The 20,041-nt window shown below is 41.7% G+C and overlaps 1 protein-coding gene across 4 annotated transcripts in view; it reads left to right on the top strand.

The window, feature by feature from the left end:
* The window catches only part of Mob3b (MOB kinase activator 3B), a 195,034-nt gene that overhangs the window by 144,307 nt on the left and 30,686 nt on the right, over nt 1–20,041 (top strand). For all 4 annotated transcript variants that reach the window (XM_070008333.1, XM_070008314.1, XM_070008323.1 and 1 more), the window contains one exon: nt 16,723–16,925. In XM_070008333.1, coding sequence (XP_069864434.1) covers nt 16,723–16,925 — 203 coding nt within the window. The remainder of the gene's footprint in view (nt 1–16,722; nt 16,926–20,041) is intronic.

Below are 20,041 nucleotides of genomic sequence, written 5' to 3'. Positions count from 1 at the left end.
ATCTCAGCCTCCTGAGTAGCCAGGATTATAGGTATGAACTATTACAGAAGCCTGTAGATGATCTCTTAACAAAAACTATGAGATTTAACCCACTCTTATGAATCTAGTCAAGGAAAAATTATTAGAGACTGCCAAGGATATGTGCAAGAAGTATCATCTGAATATTACTTTGTTGAAACTGTGTGAGAGCTTATGATAATTCATTGTTTAAAGATTATTTGTCTCATGATATAATGGATGTTAAGTACAGAAAAGACAATAAAACATTAATCCTCAGTATGATTCTAAGTTGTTTTTTTTTTTTTAGTCTGGTTGTGGGGCCTGAACTCTGGGCCTGGGCCCTGTCCCTCAGCTCTTCAGCTCAAGGCTAGTGCTCTACCACTTGAGCCACAGCGCCACTTCTGGCTTTTTTTTTTCATTTTGCGTATGTGGTGCTGGGGAATTGAACCCAGGGCCTCATTCATGCAAGGCAAGTGCTCTACCACTGAGCCTTCCCAGCCCCTGATTCTAATTTTTAACTGTACATACACACTTCAAAAAGATCAGACAAGTGACACACCAAAATACTGCAAGTAGCTATTTACTGATGGGATTATCGATAACAATGGAATTTATACTGGACATCCATTTTCCAAATCTCTTAAATCTTCTCTGTTTAAAATAAAAAAGACTTTCAGTAGTCCACCTACTTTTATATGCTCTGCAATGCCTGTCTGAAATACAAACCATAGATTTACAAGCTAGAGATTTTTTTCAGCCAACTAGAAAATATTTTTAAATTAGTAATTGTGGTCCCAAAGGGTATCATTATGCTTTGGGCCCCAGGAAATGTGAGAAGTTTTATAGGAACCTAGGAAGATGGTTCTGGCTCAGAGAGCTTTGGCTCTGCAAGGTGGTTCCCTTGGTGGGGTGGTGGGGGACAGCCACCGGCTTCATGGGACTTTTCAGGGTGCAGGTATTCTTTCCTACAGTGGGTACAGTTGGCCAACAGTGCATTGGTGGAGCATCACTAAAGTATTGCTGAAGTTAGTTAATGTAACACGGATTGAACGCACCATATGCAAGATGGTTTAGCATTTCCATGTGCACTGCACAAATGTGGAGGTGGTAAGCGTCGAGTGAGAACGACCAATAAATGATAAAGGAAAGACAAAGCCCATTTGCAAAGCCCATGCCACCCAAAAGTCTGTCTGTCCATGCTCCTTGGGGTTGCTTTCAGAAAACAAGCAAATGCATTATAGCAAATGCAGCATGCAAAAGAGGCACCCTGGTGCTCAGGAATGCTTAGGGGAAGAAGGAATATGAAAATATGAAGCATTCAGACGCAGCATTACATATAGTCAGTAGGTATTTGCTATGCAACTAAGCCTCGCCTTTCCAAAACATGAGTTTTGACTGGAGATTCCACAACAGCGGAGACTCTTGGCTCACTCTAAAGAGAGCAGATAGCAGACCAGGGAGCACCACCCTGGCATGGTCCCATGGTGATGGAGCCCCTTTTCCCTAGAAGGCAGAGGACCTCAAGTCCCAGGAGAGACTCAAGTACCCACTACTTTCTGCAGTCAATTTGCAACCATAGGCATCATTTTCTTTAATGAGTCTGAGATGTACTAGGGATGTGTAGCTTAGTGGTAAAGCACGTGTCTACCATACACAAAGCACCAACATGGCAAAAAGAAAGTCTAGGCTGGCTGAATAAATGCATGAAATGGGTGGGCACAATAGCTTCCACATATATTGGAAACAGACATTGCAGAGCTGTCGTCCTATGGAAAATTCAGTTCTCAGTTATGCTAGGTCTTCTGAGAGAAGCTAGAATTCTTATTTTTCTTCTTCTGGTACTGGGACTTGAATTCATGGTAGGGCATGAACCCTCAGCTTTTTTTCTCAAGGCTACCACTTGAGCTACAACTCCACTTCTGGCTTTATGGTGAATAATTGGAGATAAGGGGCTTTGACCCAAAATCCTCAGAGCTCAGCCTCCTGGTAACTGAGATTTCGGGTGTGAGTCCTCAGTGCCTAGTAGAAGCTGGAATTTTTTACCTTTGTATTAGGGATGCTTTTTGTTTGTTTGTTTTTAATGTTGGCAGCATTACAAACGTATGCACTCCAAAGAAAACATCCCTGCTGGCTGGCCGGCTGGGTCTCACCTCTGCTTTTGAACCTTAAGCCCTACAAAGGAAAATGCTTTAGGTCTCCTTCTCCTCTCCCTCACCTTCCCAACCAAACCTACCACCAAATTCCAAAAGACAAATTTTCTGAGCTCTCAAATTCTTCTCAAAAGTCAGGCTTCATAAAGACCTTAAAATTGCCCACGTAGCCTAATTTATTTCAATTACAATTAAAAAAAAAAAAAAAAAAAAAACCTCTTAAAGAGAGCCAGGCTCTGGTGGCTCACACCTGTAATCCTAGCTACATAGGAGGCTGAGATCTGAAGATTGTGGTTCAAAGCCAGCCTGGGCAGGAAAGTCTGTGAGACTCTTTTTTTTTTGGTCGGTCATGGGGCTTGAACTCTGGGCTTGGGCGCTGTCCCTGCGCTCTTCAGCTCAAGGCGAGCGCTCTACCGCTTGAGCCACAGCACCACTTCTGGTTTTCTAGTGGTTTATTGGAGATAAGAGTCTCACGGACTTTCCTGCCCGGGCTGGCTTTGAACCGGGATCCTCAGATCTCAGCCTCCTGTGTAGCTAGGATTACAAGCATGAGCCACTGGCGCCCGGCTTTGAGACTCTTATCTCCAGTTAACCATTGGAAAACTGGAAGTGGCACTGTTGCTCAAGTGGTAAAGTGCTTGCCTTTTGCTGAAGAGCTCAGGGACAGCGCCCAGGCCCAGAGTTCAAGCCCCAAGACTGACAAAACAAAAATCTATTAATAGATACTTTCTTGATGTGAGTTTAATTTTTTAAATTGTTTTAAATGAACTGTCTTGGTATTTGAGAAGTAGAGGTTTATTTGGAAAATTGATGCCCTGGTTAGTTCATTGAAGATAAGAGTCTCAGACTTTTCTGATCCTCAGATCTCAGCCTCTTGAGTAGCTAGGATTTCACCCGTGAGCCACTCATATTTTTCTCATCCACAGAATGGGGAAAACAACTCATCCTGAGTCACCAGTTGGCTCCTTTGGGATGTTTATATATGTTATAATCTGTTACCATTAAATGCTTAGAAGAAAATGTAATTGAAACTTTAAACTACAAATGTTATAAAATAGCCTCATAAAACGTTACATATTTAATTGTATTCATTAAAAAGCCACTTTCTTCAAAATTCTCTTGTTGGTATGTCATTCTATAGCTAAGATGGAAGAGGTTGGAGGGAGAGACAGTGAGGGATGAGTCTTGAGGGTGTCTGTATTTGGACGAGGGCCTAGATCAACTTTCAGCACTGGAGTTCACTTTAGTGTGAGATGGATGATCTTCTGATTTATTGACCAGTTTAATTCTTGTTTACTGCCAAATCACCAGTCTCTAGCATGCCTTCAAATAGGTAAATGTTTGTTATTGGCATTAACTCATGCACAAGTAATGAATGTGTAGTTGGAGTTTTAGCTGTTAAGAATGAAGCTAAGGTGCAGATCTCTATTGCACTCATAGTTCAGAGATAGGGCTAGCTTCCAAGCTGTGTTACTGTACCCTCATACAGACCTATATTCAGAAGGGCCAAATGATTAGTTTTAAGCTCTGCTGCCATCACCTTGAAATTCTGAATTATTTTTGAACAAGGGGCTTGTCGAATCATGTAGCAGGTCATGGTCACAGATTTTTTGTTTTTAATCTGTACACATCAAACTGCCAATATATACTCCAGAGAATACAAACTCATACCCACTGGCACTGTCAAATAGTTCCACTTACATAGGAATCTGTTTTAAATATGTCTTTAGTTAGAATAGTTTAGACTTTTCGAAAATTTGCAAAATCAGCACAGAGAGTTCTAATATATTCCTCACCAGGGAACACCTTTGTCACAACTAATGACATCACAGAAGAAAATTGCTGTTATTAAACTCCATACTGTATTCGGATTTTGCTAGTTTTCCTGCTGCCGCTGTTCTCTTTCTATATAGATTCTATCAAGATGCCAGTTCCATTTAGTGGTGGTGTTTCCTTACTCCTTAGGCTCCTCTGAACTGTTTTCTGACTTTCCTTGTTTCTGATGAACCTGAGAATTTTGAGAAGTATAGAATTCCCTTGATTTGGGTTTGTCTGGCTTTTTATTTTCATAGTTAGATGGTACTAATGGGCTTAGGGGATAAAGACTACAGAATTAAAGTGCATGCATTACATAATAAATAAAGTGCAGAAATACAGTACATGCTGTGAGCCTGACTTGTCACTACTGATGTTATTCAAGATCACAGGGTCAAAGTTGGGTCTGCAGGTTTCTCCAGTGTAAAGTAATTCCCAGGTTCCATACTGGACTCTGTTGGAACAAGTCCAAGGACTCCAGATGGAACCCACATTCCAGGGCTCCTCTGCCTTGAGGGGAAAGGAGCTGCAGAACCTATCTGGAATCCTGCTGTACAGGCCATGTGTCCGCTCCTGATTTATCATTCAACCCCTTGTTTATGTCAGTATAGACTTATAGGAATTTATTTTATACCTTGCGTTATAATCCAGCACCACTTCAACTATGTTGCTGCTCAGACTATCCAACATTGGCCAATGTGGCTCTTTCCTGTTGGCTTGTGGCCCTTTGGTGTGTTCACCATTATGTTTTTATTGAGGTCTCCCTCCCTCCCTCCCTCCCTCCCTCCCTCCCTGCCTCCCTGCCTCTCTTTCTCTTTCTCTCTCTCTCTCTTTCTCTCTCTCTTTCTCTCTCTCTCTCTCTCCCTCTCTCTCTCTTTCTCTCTCTCTTTCTTTCTCACTTTCTCTTTCTTTCTTTCTCTTTCTTTCTCTCTTTCTTTCTCTTTCTTTCTCTTTCTTTCTCTCTTTCTTTCTCTCTTTCTCTCTTTCTTTCTCTTTCTTTCTCTTTCTTTCTCTCTTTATCTCTCTCTCTCTTTCTCTCTCTCTTTCTCTCTCTCTTTCTCTCTCTCTTTCTCTCTCTCTCTTTCTCTTTCTCTCTTTCTCTCTCTTTCTCTCTCTCTTTCTCTTTCTCTCTCTCTTTCTCTCTCTCTTTCTCTCTCTCTTTCTCTCTCTCTTTCTCTCTCTCTTTCTCTCTCTCTCTCTTTTTCTCTCTCTTTTTCTCTCTCTCTCTCTTTCTCTCTCTCTCTCTTTCTCTTTCTCTCTCTCTTTCTCTCTCTCTTTCTCTCTCTTTCTTTCTTTCTTTCTTTCTCTCTCTCTCTCTTTCTTTCTCTCTCTCTTTCTTTCTTTCTTTCTTTCTTTCTTTCTTTCTTTCTTTCTTTCTTTCTTTCTTTCTTTCTTTCTTTCTTTCTTTCTTTCTTTCTTTCTTTCTGGCACTACAAGGTATTTCAGACCATCTATTTCCAACCCTAGCCCTAAAATCAGACATTGCTTCAAGGAACCCTGTTTCTTTTTCTTAAAGAATGATATTGGAGCCAGGCGCCGGTGGCTCATGCCTGTAATCCTAGCTACTCAGGAGGCTGAGATCTGAGGATCCCGGTTCAAAGCCAGCCCGGGCAGGAAAGTCCGTGAGACTCTTATCTCCAATAAACCACTAGGAAACCGAAAGTGGCACTGTGGCTCAAGTGATAGAGTGCTTGCCTTGAGCTGAAGAGCGCAGGGACAGCGCCCAAGCCCAGAGTTCAAGCCCCATGACCTACAAAAAAAAAAAAAGGAATGACATTGGATACAAAGATCTAGATACATGTGTTGATTGTATTTTCCTTTTTGAATTGCTTTCTAAAAAACAAAACAAAAACAAACACAATAAAAGCAGTGTCTTGTTATGTAACCTAGACTGGTTTTGAACCAGTTTTGAATCTCATCCTCCTGCCTATCCTCCGGTCTAGAATTACAAACATTTAACCAGCTCTCTCTTCAATCAATTTTATTTAAGTTTTTATATTAAGCTATTAGTTCATTAGTTCTAGAAAGAGTTAAATATATGAAAATGCTGTTAAGCAGGATGTTTGAAATTTCTAAGAATATTTTTGGATTAACCAACACTCAACGATGAAAAGATTTCACATGTGAAGCTAAATTTCTGGGTTCCATTGAAAGGTTGGATGATCCTAGCTCCATTTTTCTCCTATCCAACAAGACAGCTGAGAAGCTATCTTATTTTCTTGTATAATACTCTTAAAGGTTATCAAAATCCACCCCACTCCCTGTCATGATACTCCCAGCCTGCTTTTCTCATTTATGACCCTTGGTAATCCCTAAAGGCTTTTGAAAGTGAACCCTGCTTCAAAACATATTCAAGTAAATCATTTGCTTGAATTACATAGCCCCATCTGTGAATTTAGAGCAATTCTCACCCAATGATCAGACCTGAGAGCAGCATTTCTTGTTTCAGCCTATCCTACCAATTTGCCTGTCTTTGGAGCTGACCTTCAAGTACAATCCCTTGCCGTTACTTCCTGAGTCCCTGCCTTAACTCTTCTGGGAAGTCCAAGATAAGTCCGACAGACTCAGTGGCTGGTGAGAGTCTGTTTCGTGGCTCATAGTTGGTAGTTTCTGGAGCATCGCATGGAGGAAGGGAAAAATGGTCCTTCTTTATAATGGCCCTTATACCATTCATGAAAATTTTGCTTTTATGTCTTAATCAGCTCCCAAAGGTCCCACCCCCTAAATAACATCATCTTGAGGGTTCCCCTCTCAATGCATGCATTTGAGGAAGATTATAAACATATAAGTCTATTGCATACCCTTATGGAGAACCATCATATTTTGGTATCTGTAACTATGAACAGATACATTTCCTGATGTTACAAACTATTTAGTCTACTGGGAAACAACAAAGAAAAATACTATAAGATGACATGTTTCATATTCTGAGAGAAACAGAAGGTGTTATAACACGCCTAACCCTGTAACTAGACTGAGATAAGGAGTAAGGGCAGGGCAGACATCCTAGGGGGTGAGATAGCTTCATTGAGGTTTACAGAACAAATGGGAGTTAGCCAGGAATAAAAAGGGAGCTGTTGAGGAAGAGGTTTCCAACTGTCCATAACGTGTCAATACTCACATACTCGAGCAAGCTCCAAATGGCTGAAGTATGACATTCAAATGGAAAGGATCCAGCGATGATGCAGGGGAAATTACCGAGTATTAAAAATACCTTTGCCTTCACCTCGAATGAGTTTTATGCAGAAAGACCAATTTCCCGGTATAATTTGCATCAGGAAGATTTCCCCACCCACTTGGTGGAGATGAGAGAAATGAACTAATAGAAGAAGAGCTTACTTAAGGGCGAGCTACAGGAACCAGGTAAGAAAGAAGTGGTGGCTTGAGCTAAGGAAGAGGCAGTGGGCCCAGAGACAAGTTGATTAGAAACCATGCAGACAAGACTTGATATGAATTGTCCTCTGCTTAATGGGAGAAAGAGCCTGCTGGCGAATGAAGAATCCTTTTATTGATGAGGATATTCACAGTATCACATCCATGACAAGCTCTCTGGGACTCATGATCAGAGGACTGTCTCTTCAGCCTCATTTGCAGTTCTTTAGCACCTTGTTCTCACTTTACTCTGTCTCATTTGACCTCTTTGCTTCTCAGCAAACTGGGAAGGTTTGAACTCAGGAGGTTTGTTTATTGAAATAGTTAATTGATTTTGTTGATTATCTTTTTCAGATAGAGTTTCACAATGTAGCCCAGGCTGGTCTCAGACTTGCTGTCTTGTTGCTTCTGATCCCCAGGTGCTGAGATTTGACAGGTGTGTGCCACCATACCCAGCTCAAACTAGGAGGTTGTTTTGGTGGCTTTCATTACCAACTGAAAATGAATACTTTTCTGTGGTTTTCTTGGGGCTTTCTTAGGCTCCCTCCACTTCCTTATCCATGCCATGAGTGGCGGATGAAGGCAGTTATTCTATAGGTGCAATCGAGTACCAGCCTCTGGTAGCTGGGAACTAGCTAGGGGGAGTGGAGGAAGTGTGACAAACAGGCAGGCACACTGTATTTACAGTCGCTTCTTTGGGTGGCTGAAACAGCACATCCTAAGCCTGGAAAATGGCACGTCTGAAAGAATTAACCATCTGTTTCAAAGATATAATCACTGTATGTTAGTCTCTTCTCCTTTTCATTTAGTCCAACCACGATGATAGACTGGACGGTAACGCGAGGGGGCTGGGAAGGGCAGATGGTGGGAGGTGGAGAATAGAGTGGTAGCCAGTTTATTTCTAACCAGTTGCAGCTGTCAGCTTGTTTGGGGACTTTTGCTTTTAGGCAGAGGAACAAAGTCCCACTGCTGAGGGTTGTTTTCTTTGGCAAGATGAACAGACACTTTCTTGCGGAACACGTTGAGATAACGCAAAACATCTGCTCTAAGGATTCAGTCAGAGTTTGCATCAGCAAGAGCAGGAACCTTCTTTAGATAAATACAGATGCAGTGGTATCTTTGAAAGAGGCAGAGGAATATGGATGTATGTGAAGAAGCAAGAGAGTAAACTCAGAAGAGATGTGTATTTTTAAGAAACATCTGTGTTCATTCCCCGCCCCCCTTCACCCCTTAAGTTGCATTTTGTTTTGCAAGCATTCTGTAAATGGTATGTTCTCAGCCATGCTGCTAGCGGGGAGTCTGTTTTCTTTTCCCACGTGTGTGGGATGTTGTTTTTATTCATGAGCTATTGAGAATGAGTGATTTTTATGACTTGTAGAGGGATTTTCACATGGACATTCCTAAGACTCCAAAGACAAAAAGGACAGGGTAAATGTTCTCAGATCGGAGTAACAGTTTAAAGGAGAAAGGTGGATCTTTCTGGCTATTGTTAATGACATGCCATCAGGGGTCCCTAAAGGACTGGCTAGGACATGAGGTTTCATCATATGTCATGTCAAGCTCCTTGGACAGCTCACATGCTGTTCCCATATATCACATCTCTTCCAAATCTGCTTTCCGGGAAAGAGTTTGTCCTTTAGAGATAGGCAACTTCACCTGTCCTGTTTCTTGTGCCTGTTCAAAGTTTCATGACTTTGATGAGGAAAAGCCACTTTTATAAATAGTAATATCCGCCTCCATTCCTATGAGCCCGCCAGCACTTCCGCAGTCTTATGAACAGCTAGGTATTCACGAGACTGTTCCTTGTCACTCACTATTTTTATTAGTATGTCCTTGAATAAAGAGACCCAGCCTCTTAGAAGTTAGCAGACCTGCTCGAAAGTAAGTAGCAGAGAAGTGCCACCACTGGAATCTGAATTCATTTATGATCTATGCTGGTACCAAGCATTTACCCAGTGTCCTTAGCTCTTGTGCATGGTTTGGGGGAATAAACTCAGACTTTCTTACCTTTCCTCACGTACATTTTTAACAAGTTTTGTTTCCCCAATTCTGCCAGTTGGATTGGATTGAGATAAAAGGGGCCAGGAAAACTCTGCAAAAGCTGTCTGGCAGAGTAGAATGAATGCACCGGCTCTCGACTCAGGAAGATTCAAATTCAGATCCCTTCCATTACAAATGAGCTCTGTAAGTCCTCAGTCAGTCTCTGATTGCAGAGTAAGCAGGTGGTGGAGGAGTTCTGCTCTCATCCCATCAATCAGTGGTGTTTATATCATACCCACCCCACTCTACACTCCAGGCTGGGCACTACAGAGATAGTCCTTATGGAAGGCACACTCCAGAGGGGCCACAGACATGAGACAAGGAGTCCCACCAATCAGTTTACAGATACTGTATCTGATCTGTGCTCAAGAAAAAGGCTAGAGTGGATACTAGAGAACTGGAGTCTAGGAATGAGGAAAGAGAGGAGGCCTCAGTGGTGACTGGGAAAGATGAACTGTCTGCCAGATCCTTGCAGGGCTTCAAGTGTTCGGTGACAATTCTCTGTAGTCCATGGGATAAGCCCACATGTTTTACATCTCCAGTGCCCAAGTTAATCCCAGCACTGACTACAAGTCAATCTCATTTCCAAGTGTTAGCCTTTCTCTTCAGAGGAGAAGGGAGACAATAATTCAAACAGGAATGACCAACACCTAGCTTAACCTTCCCCTGGGTGTGGTCCAACTTTGGATCCTTTGTCATCAAAATATTTCTGCTTTCTCTGAGGGAATCTTCCCCTTTGGGGGTTTCCATCAGGGAGTGAAAGGAACAACACAAATTGTGTAAAAAGCTTGTTTTCATTCAGGGGTGCTCCAAAAGGAAAGATTCAACAGGGAATTTGCAGGCCTCGTGGGAGGGAGGGAAAAAGAGGAATAGAGGGGGAGGAAAAAAGAAAAATGGATTAAAGCTCAGAAATTACTGGAATTTTTATTTAATTTTGTTTGAGATTTACTGAGACAGAGATGAAAGGCAAATCCACATGGAGCCCCAGAGAAGTTATTATATTCTATGCTCCATTTAGCTCACACACTGAATGTGGCCTGGAGATCAGAAAGTTGTGGTTAGACACATTCATAAACTCGGCAGGGCTCAGTCAGATGCTGGTGCCTGACCGAGTACCAAGTCTTCCCCCAGCAGCAGCCATAGCTATGGGGGCGTCTCATCCAGGCCTTCTAGAGGCTCCAGGCCTGTAGACACACCTCCCCCTCGCCCTTCGCCCCAGTTCCTTGGATTGCCTCCCGCTGGGCCTGATTACCCAGCAAACTCTAATCATACTTCAAAGTCTAATTGTTGAGCAAATTCCTGCTGGTACCTTTAGATGAGTGATTGGTTTGGATTCTGACCTGTGCCCAAGCATGTTGGCTGCTTCCTTACCTGCTGGAATCTTGAGTGCAGCCCAGTCTTTTTCTAGGCCACTAACTCTATTTCAGTTCTGATCCACTGGCCCAGGTGAGGCCATACAACATGACCCTAGGACATCCAGATCCAGGTCATCTGTCCATCACCTTCTGTGGAACACTCCAGAAATGTTTTCTCATTTCAGGCCAACTCTTTGGAGGACTGAAATCTCCCCATCTTGAACCTGATAGTCACAGGGTATGATAAGGCTTAAGGTGGGATAGAGAATAGACATGCTTTGGAACTCAATTATTGATTCTAAATCTCTAAGAGCTCTTCTGGTCAAAGGTTGTTTTTCTGTCATCAGTTACTATCTAACTGTCTGGAATTATTATTGCAAGTTTGTCTAGGTTATTATAAGACTAGTCAACGTTTAACTACTAGCCCTTAAGACAGAAATCTATTTCACTTCAGACTGCTGGTTAATATTGTCTGGCATTAACTTTCTAATTGAGTACAAGGACTGAAAATTAACTATCACCACCTGAAAAAAACTAGATCAAAAGGAGAGTAGGGAACATTTTAAAGATCAGTAAAGGACTTTCAAGTCTTTCTTTTTACCCCTGTGGATGGGATCAAAATGCTCATTTTACAGAGCTCTCCTCCCTTTTCCCAAAAGTACTGTGCAGACTTCCATGCCAGCACTCTCTCAAGAGTCTGGCAAAAAGCTATCATTACTGCTGTGGGCTTTTGTTTTTCCTTCCCCAAGTAGGAGATGATGGATTCATAACTTAACTAAATAAGACCTTTCCTCTTTTCTGATTCAGAGTTGATTGATGACTTCTCCCTTACCTTGCTTAGGCCAACTACTCTTAAAGATAGAATCAAAGGATAAAACAATCCCTTTGTTCAGAGTTTACAGCAGTAGATGGCATGACCACTCTTAAGTTCTTGCAAGTACAGAAGTGATATGTTAATGTCACCACTATTCTCCTGAAAATAAGCATGCAAGAGGGATTGAATACCAAAAAAAAGTTACAGAGCACATTTGGTCAATAAGGTAAATAAAAGGCACAGTTCACAGTACAGTGCTTATTATCTGCAAGACATTATACAAAGCCTTTTGTATGCATATGTATTTAATCCTCCAACCACATCTTAAGCTACAGATAATATTGATATACCCCAGTGTGTTTTTGGATGAGGAAGCTGAGGTTTACAGTGACTAAGACATTTGTATATGGCTACATTGTCATTGGATAGTAAATCTGGAAATCTGCGTGGTCTGATTACAGATTCTGTAGCTTCTACAGGGAAAGGGGAACCTAGAGTTAAACTAGACTTCCTCTCCCCCTGTCCCCACAGGTATTCTCAGATCTTTACTATGCTTAGCTATATTGCAAACTTCTATGAAAGCAGCATTTTTTGCAAATATATGACTATATGGCCCTTCCTTTTCAGCCAAGTATCTATCAAGAGTAATGATTTTTAAAATACATATTGAAAAACCATGACATAGAAGGACTAGAGTATCTTGTGTATTAAAGAAAGGCATTAGGGCCAAAGAGTGAGGTTTGTCTCTGCTTCTGATGTGAATGCTATTCTATGGGCCACGTGGACATTCCTGTACCAAGACTGATCCATGAACTGGCTACCATTGTCACTAGCTAGGTATCTCTTTAAGATAACCCACTAGCTGTTTGTTCTCACTGCTAGACTATATTTCAAACACATGACAAGGCCATACAATGCTGGTCTCAAGTCGTATGTTCCCTACTACCATGCAGCCTGTCATAACTGAATGGAGATAAACCTAAATCCTTATCTTCTCCTGTTAGCTGTGTGGCCTGGAGCAAATGCTTTAACTCAGCCAAGCCTTATTTGCCTTACTTTAAAAAACTGAAATAATGATAGCATGCTCAGAACAAAACTGAAACAATGATAGCATGCTCAGAACATCACTGGGATTAAATACTGTGTGTGTGTGTGTGTGTGTGTGTGTGTGTGTGTGTGTGTGTGTGTGTGTGTGTGTCTGTATCCCTTTTCTTTTCTTTTTTTATTTATTATTTTCTTTTTTGTTGCCTGTCCTGGAGTGGGTTTGAACTCAGGGCCTGGGCACTGTTCCTGAGCTTCATTCACTCAAGGCTAGCACTCTACCACTTGAACCACAACTCCACTGTCAGTTTTTGTGTAGTTTATTTATGATAAGAGTCTCATTGACTTTTCTGCTAACTTCAAACTATAACCCTCAGATCTCAGCCTCCTGAGTAGGATTACAGGAGTGAACAACTGCTGTGTGGCTTCTGTGGCTATTTTATAGAGATTGGAAACTTCTTTGCAGCACCATCAAGATGACAAAAACTATGGATCATTCCAGCATGGGTAGTTCATGCTTGTAATCCTAGCTACTTAGGAGACTGAGATCCAGTTTAGGCAGGTAAGTCTGTGAGACTCTTATCTCCCATTGACCACCAAAATGATGGAAGTAGAGTGGTAGCGCATCAGCCTTTAGCAAAAAGCTCAGAGATAGGCCCTGATTTCATGCCCCATTGTACCAGCCAAGAAAAAAAATATAGATGAATCACTTTTCTTTCACTAAAGGAATGAGTCAGTGGGTCTAGACTTACCCTGTCTTTTAACCATTAGGCCAGTTACACAGGATGAGAAATCTAGAATCCTCAAAGGGAAGGTTGTACAGGAGGGACCATGCCTTCCACTTCAATTCCAACCTTCTGAATGCTTATTTAAAATGCATGCATAAATCTTAATATCCGTGGAAAGGGAGGAAAGGGTAAAATAGTATACAGACTACAGAATTAGCACCAGAGCCATCAGTAATCTAAAGAGCTACCTAAATGTCTACAGCTTTTCTATTCTCAAACCTATATCCTAAGTGACCTGGGATTTTATTTTTGGTTTGCCTGAGAATCCCTCAGGGTTCCAGGCTCACTGGCACACCCAGATTCTTATCTTGTAGAGTTGGCCCAGGGTGAGAACGGTGACACACAGTGAGCGTGTCTTGACTTGAATCATTTGCAACTTTTACTTTTGAAGAACGAATTACAAGTGAGGGAATGGTGGAAGTCAAGTCAACTTTGCAGACAGAACCAAGAGATTCTGAGTTTTGAATCTTGCTTATCCAAAGAGTTTGGGTGGAAAGCAATAAACTAGAGCTTAGCCCCAAAGTTCCTGTGAAGTGTCAGGTGCAGTACAGATACTATCATAAGGACAGTACAAAGTAAATATGCTTATTAACTTTATGATAAAATAACGCTACTGTGACTTGTCTGTACAGCTAGTAAAGAGAAGGGCTAGGGTATTAAACTAGGTTTTCTAGGCTATAAAACTAACTTCTGTCAACCATTCCTAAATAATAATCCGAAGGGGAGGGGCAAGAGACAACTACCATAGGGCTACAGCAAGGACAGAGACCAAGAAAGGAATGGAAGGCTGGGACAAAGGTTCAGAGCTGAGCAGAATCAGGGCTGAGGGCAGTAGGGATCATCTAGAGGTACTAGAAATAGTGTTGCTCATCCCCCATGTGTCGTAGTCTTTGCTTCATCTGCAGTTGGAGAATGGAGTATGGGGACATGCAGATGGACTGGCACATTGGGAATGTCCCATGTTTCCAGCAGCTACAGAGCCTCTACCAGACCAGAGCCAGCAGAAACATGAGCATACCTGAGAGAGTTGAGGCCCTCTAGAATGCAAGGCCTTAGAGCTACATTGTAGGATTGCAAGTTATTGGATGTTTCTGGCTTTGGAGTCAGACTACTTAGGCTACCGAGAACAAATTGAGGGACTTTGGATGGTTACATAATTTTCTAAAGTCTGTTTACTCATCTACAAAATGGAAACAGTAATTGAAAAGTCATTCTGGGAACTCAGCTAGCCCACATAGAGTGCTTGGCATGGTCCATCCTAACAGGGTAAGTACTCAGGATATAGTAGTGTAAACCATTAGTTCCAGGCCTGTGGGTGATCTTAAAGCCTGAAGAGGAAAAGCACATTTCTACATGTAGGTAGCAGAGTATATTAGCTATCCTGTCGTTTTGTGTATGTGTGTGTATGTGCGTGCGCGCGCACGCGCACGTGCACACATGCACACCAATACTGAGGCTTGATCTCGGAGCCTGGGCACTGTCCCTTAGCTTTTTTGCCCAAGGCACTCTACCACTTGCATCGTAGTTCCACTTCTGGCTTTTTGGTAGTTAATTGGAGATAAGAGTCTCGAATCTGGCTGCCTTCAATCTACTGTCCTCAGATTTCAGCCTCCCAAGTAGCTAAAATTACAAGTATGAGCCACCAGCACCAAACCTTCTTCTATTGCTTCTGAATAAGGCTTCTGATGCACCATTTCCTCCCTTTCATCTGCTATGTTTCTGTGCTGCTCAAGAGGAAATGTCAGGTGCCATACTATGTGGCCCAGTTGAGTTGTGCCTTTAATCCAGGGATGAAGGCAAGTCACATCCAAGTGTACCTGTATTTTGGACTTTAGTCAATGTATCCCAGCTCTGCTACCTCTTAGCAAGATAATTAATGTGTCAAAGCCTCTTTGTCATTTATCCGCAAATGCATTCAACCTTTTGATCAGTTACTTGGCTTCTACCACAGAGATGCTTCCTTGGTCCTTCTTCTCAGAAGGCCCATGGGCTCCTCAAGTGGTCATATTTTCCCTCCTCTTGGGCTGTACCTCACCCTCTCTCCCCACTTCCAGCATCTGTCACCCAGACAGTGTCAATTGTCAGACTAAGGCTGAGACTCCCTTTGGGTTCATTTGATATGCTGCCACTTTTGTTTTTTGTTTTGTTTTTGAAGAAAAGCTGGTATCAGTGTGAGGATCCTGTCCCAGCCCACCGCCAGCCCTGCCCCATTTCTAAACCTGCCGAAGAGGGGAGATCCCAGGTGGTTTCTTTACAGAATGCCTCCCAGCAGGCATCTGTCCCAGGTCCCTGTGGATCCAAGGACAGCAAAACTCTTAGTTTCCTAGCCACTTGGGGTGGCCCTGACTGAGCAAAAGGAGATGCTCACACCTGTCTATTCTTGACAAAGGAGCTATCCTGACAACATCTAGATGCTCCCGATCTTCTCTATAAGAGAAGGCAGAGGGCTTCTGCTATGTTCTGGGCACTGTAGGAGGCTCTCACTCATGGACAACTCTCCACCCCAGCCAGGGAAGGCCTTCTTATGGTCCCCCTTCACAGAATAGAAACCAGAGGTTAAATTAGCTTGTATCTGCCATAAAGCTGAGAAAGGAGCAGAGTTGGAATTCAAATAAATCAAGTCTAACTTAGGAATTGCAACAGGCTTCCACTTCAGGGTAGTATCAATGACCAGCAGTTCACTAGTGTATAAGAAGGAGACAGAGGCTTGTGATTCTGCTGTTTGTTGTTTTGACCAGCTGGGTATAGGGGTCATCTGTGTAACTTCTCCAACCACACAACCTTTCTTTGTCATGGACATATAGCTCTCCAGCTCTTACCTTTCCAAAAACAAGAAGGACATTACAGAGTTTGTTGGATTTGTCCACCCCAGAAATATTGTACCTTAGGAATCATTTTGGATCAGAATTTGCAAATAAGGAGATTGCAAGCTTAAGCGTGTTTCTTATTCCCCCTGTAAGAAATGGGAGCAAAAGACTCCTTGTTATTTTAAAAACTAACATTTAACATTATTTTTTTAATTGCTAACTTTTTTTTTAATGCACTTGTTTTGCACAGAACTCCAGACTTTTGAATTACTATGAAGAATCAGAAGCTCTACCACCCCTGCCCTCTGACCGCAACAATGGCCACTCCTGGCTGCAATCTAGCAGCTTCGCCCTTGGATTGTGGTGGGGGGGAAGGAGGCACTTCCCAATTTGTTAGGCCTGTCCACTCCCTCTTACTCCTGTGGCCAGGATGCCAGGCCCCCTGTAGTATGACCCTTCTTCTGCCAGTCTTCTTGTTTTAGAGCAAGAGGAAACCTAGTTTTTTCCATCATGGTTTCATGCCTTTCTCTGCTTCTCTAGGCATTCCATTCCCAAGGAACTTCCTTCAGATCTGCAAGAAGATCCTTTGCCGCCTTTTCCGGGTCTTTGTCCACGTCTATATCCACCACTTCGACCGAGTCATTGTGATGGGTGCAGAGGCCCACGTCAACACCTGCTACAAACACTTCTATTACTTTGTCACAGAGATGAACCTCATAGACCGCAAGGAGCTGGAGCCCTTGGTAAGAGTCACCTGCCCTTGGTAAAGGTACCTGGGTCACTCTAGGAGCTTGCCATTTGTCATAGTACACCGCCAGTCAGACCTATGGAAGATGCCTGCCGATGGCTGTTAGCCGAAAGGTTACAGAAGTGAATAAGGTTTCGCAGTCAGCAGAGGTCCAAGGGAAGTCAAAACATCCATGGCTATCCAAAGGTTCCATGTGTAGTGGGAATGTATTGGTTTAGGCAGGAGGAAGTAGCTTTGATTTCCAGTGCTGAAGTCATTCATTATTTCACTTTTATTTATTTAGTTTCTTGAAGGTGTATTTTTGATCTCTCTGTTATCTCTCATATTATTAATCAATGATCAGAAATAGTTGCTCAGTAGACAAATGAATATTTAGCATCTAACTAGAAGCCAGAAGACTTGAGATAAAGCTCTAGTATTATTATGTAGGTGAACAGGGTCCACTCTTACTTGCTCATGATCTACTTTTACCATTGGACCCAGTATGTGCTTTAGAAGTCAAAGATTCTGGATGCATTCATGGCAGCTATTTCTAGGGCCCTTGAGTACTACAGAATACATTGTTTTGTATGAATATGGTGCTTTTATTCCACAGCCACTAAGTTTCATCCCATTTCAATAATAGCCAGAATGCCAGGGAGTGATTGTCCAATTTTTCTCCCTGGTATCCCTTTCTGTCTTCCATGTGTTTAAAATTGTAAATTCTACTTAGGCTAACAGGTCAGATGGCTACCACTGAAATGATAGCTTGATATCAAGTACACCATGGGAAAAGGTTATACCGCATTCACACCACATCACCAGCAGCCACTTGGGGAAGCAGAAGATCAGACCAGAGACCAAGGGAACAGGAAAAACATGGACCAGAGCCTTTTTCTGAGTTTCCTTGGGAAGGAGTGGGTGAGGCAAGGTAAATAGGCTTAGGGTTGGCTAATTTAGACAAGAACAGCAGTTTCTGGGGAATAGAGGTTGGGTTGTCCCCGGTTGTCTGCCACCTAGCCCTAGGGTGATTAGCAGGAGAACCTGATAGAAAAGGTTTATATTAGTTGGTTTGTGAATAGCTCAGGGTGAATTCCTTACTATCTCAAGTACTGGCCCTCTCTGACAGATCCTCCAGGGTTAACAAAACATTAGTTGGTAAAGAATCAAAATACAAAACCAATATGTATTAAATAGAGTATAGTATCTATATCAGGCAAACAAGATACTAGCAAGTTGTATGCTACCTTTAAAATTTCTCAATTCACAATCTATGGAAATTCATGGCAAAACTTTTTTTGCCTTTTTGTTTTACATCTTAAAACATTTTTATATTATCTTTAAGTAGTTGTACTAAGGGATTTCAATTCAATGTTGAAATATAAGTGCACTGGATCCTGATTAATGTCACTGTTCTTTTTACGTATCACTCAATTGTTCTGGAACAAAACAAGACTTTTAACATCTAACTGAGGTGTCTCTTTCATCACTGGCTAAAGAGCTAATTTTCACCATTTTCTTTCTCAACAGCTTTCTAGAAAGCTCTTGGGAGCAAGCATTGAGTTATTTTTAAACATATTTGGACAACTAATAGAAGGAAACTAAAACACTTTGGTGGTGGTTCTGCTAGCTTGTTGTTTACAAAATCTGTTGAGGGTAAATAGCCACTACCAGAAGAAAAGATTGGACAAACAACTCAAGGGAGTGAAAAGATTGGAAACAGCAGTTATAACTAATTTCAAAAAATGTCAAAGAAAAAAGGCTAGAACTGAAGGGGCCATGCAAATGAAGCATGTGAGGAAGGCTCATCTCATCTTCATGCTCAGCTTCTGAGGATCTGAGTTCAAGTCACTCTTTAAGCCTGCTTAGGAAGAAGGGCAATTTCCCAAAGGCTTACCAGGAAGAGACACTCTCCTAGGCCAGCCTCAGAAGGCCCTGCTTTCTGAGGAGGGCCTTTGCTGAGTTAGCAAACAAAAGCATCAGCTAGAGCTGAATGTCAATTTCTCCCTTATGCACTGAAGCATAAAGGCCATTGTAGGATAAAGCTTAGTATAACTGACAAGTAGAGAAAGGCTTTCTTTGCCATCAAAAAATGCCCAGTGCTTTTCCATAACTGAAGAAGAATTCCTAGTATTCTAGCACCTGGCAGTGCCCAGAGCTGATTTGAGGTCTCAGAATCACACACAGGCCCTGAACAAGCTAGTATTCTAAATAAAATTTTCTTTTGGGTGGCCTGGAGAAAAGCTATGATTAGACTAACCAAGAATTTATTAACAATGTCAGTGGGCAAAAAGGTATCTGTTCTTTCCTTCCCACAAGCTTATATTTCTTTAAATTGTGCTTGTAACAGTGTTCTTCCTATATTTAGTACTTATTAATTATAGGCACAGGGAAATTAATTTTAGTAAGTTTTTAAACATCTAATTATCTAAAATTATGTGTTTCTTTTATACAAACCCAAACCTATAAAGCACAGGAACAGATAATGAGAATGTTTCTGAGAATTACAATTACATGATACCAGGCACTGGGTACTTAGATCTTGGATTCATTAACAATGGCAAACTTGTGAATTGTTACTGCTGAGATTTCAGTGATAATGCTACAATACCTGACTTGTAAACACTGCAGTTGTGTTATAGCTGTTACAATCAGATATACCGTATTAAATCAGTGCATTTTATATGACTGCTTTATCAAGTACTCTGTACTTATTTTTGTTTGTTTATTGGTATTTATTGGTGTTTTTATTTATTTTATTTTTTAATAAGTTTTTTTATTGTGAAAATACCATACACAGGGGTTACAATTACATGAGCAAGGTAATGAGTACATTTCTTTTTTTATTTTTATTTTTATTTTTATTTTTTTATTGTGAAAATACTGTACAGAGGGGTTACAATTACATGGGCAAGATAATGAGTACATTTCTTATCAAGCATTGTAGCCTCCTCCTTAGTTTCCCCTTCCCATCCCTTCCCATCCTTCCCCCTGCTCCCCCCCCCCCAATTTTCCCCGCTACCCCCCCCACCAAAGTTGTGAGTACATTTCTTATCAAGCATTGTTACCTCCTCCTTTGTTTTTTCCCTACCATCCCTGCCCTCCCATCTCCACGACTACATTTACCCACCC

The sequence above is a fragment of the Dipodomys merriami genome, unplaced genomic scaffold (assembly GCF_024711535.1).
Source record: "Dipodomys merriami isolate MVZ:Mamm:240054 unplaced genomic scaffold, mDipMer1.0.p SCAF_11, whole genome shotgun sequence".
Lineage (NCBI taxonomy): Eukaryota > Metazoa > Chordata > Mammalia > Rodentia > Heteromyidae > Dipodomys > Dipodomys merriami.
The sequence above is the reverse complement of the archived record's forward strand: the minus strand, read 5'-3'. Positions and strand labels throughout refer to the sequence as shown.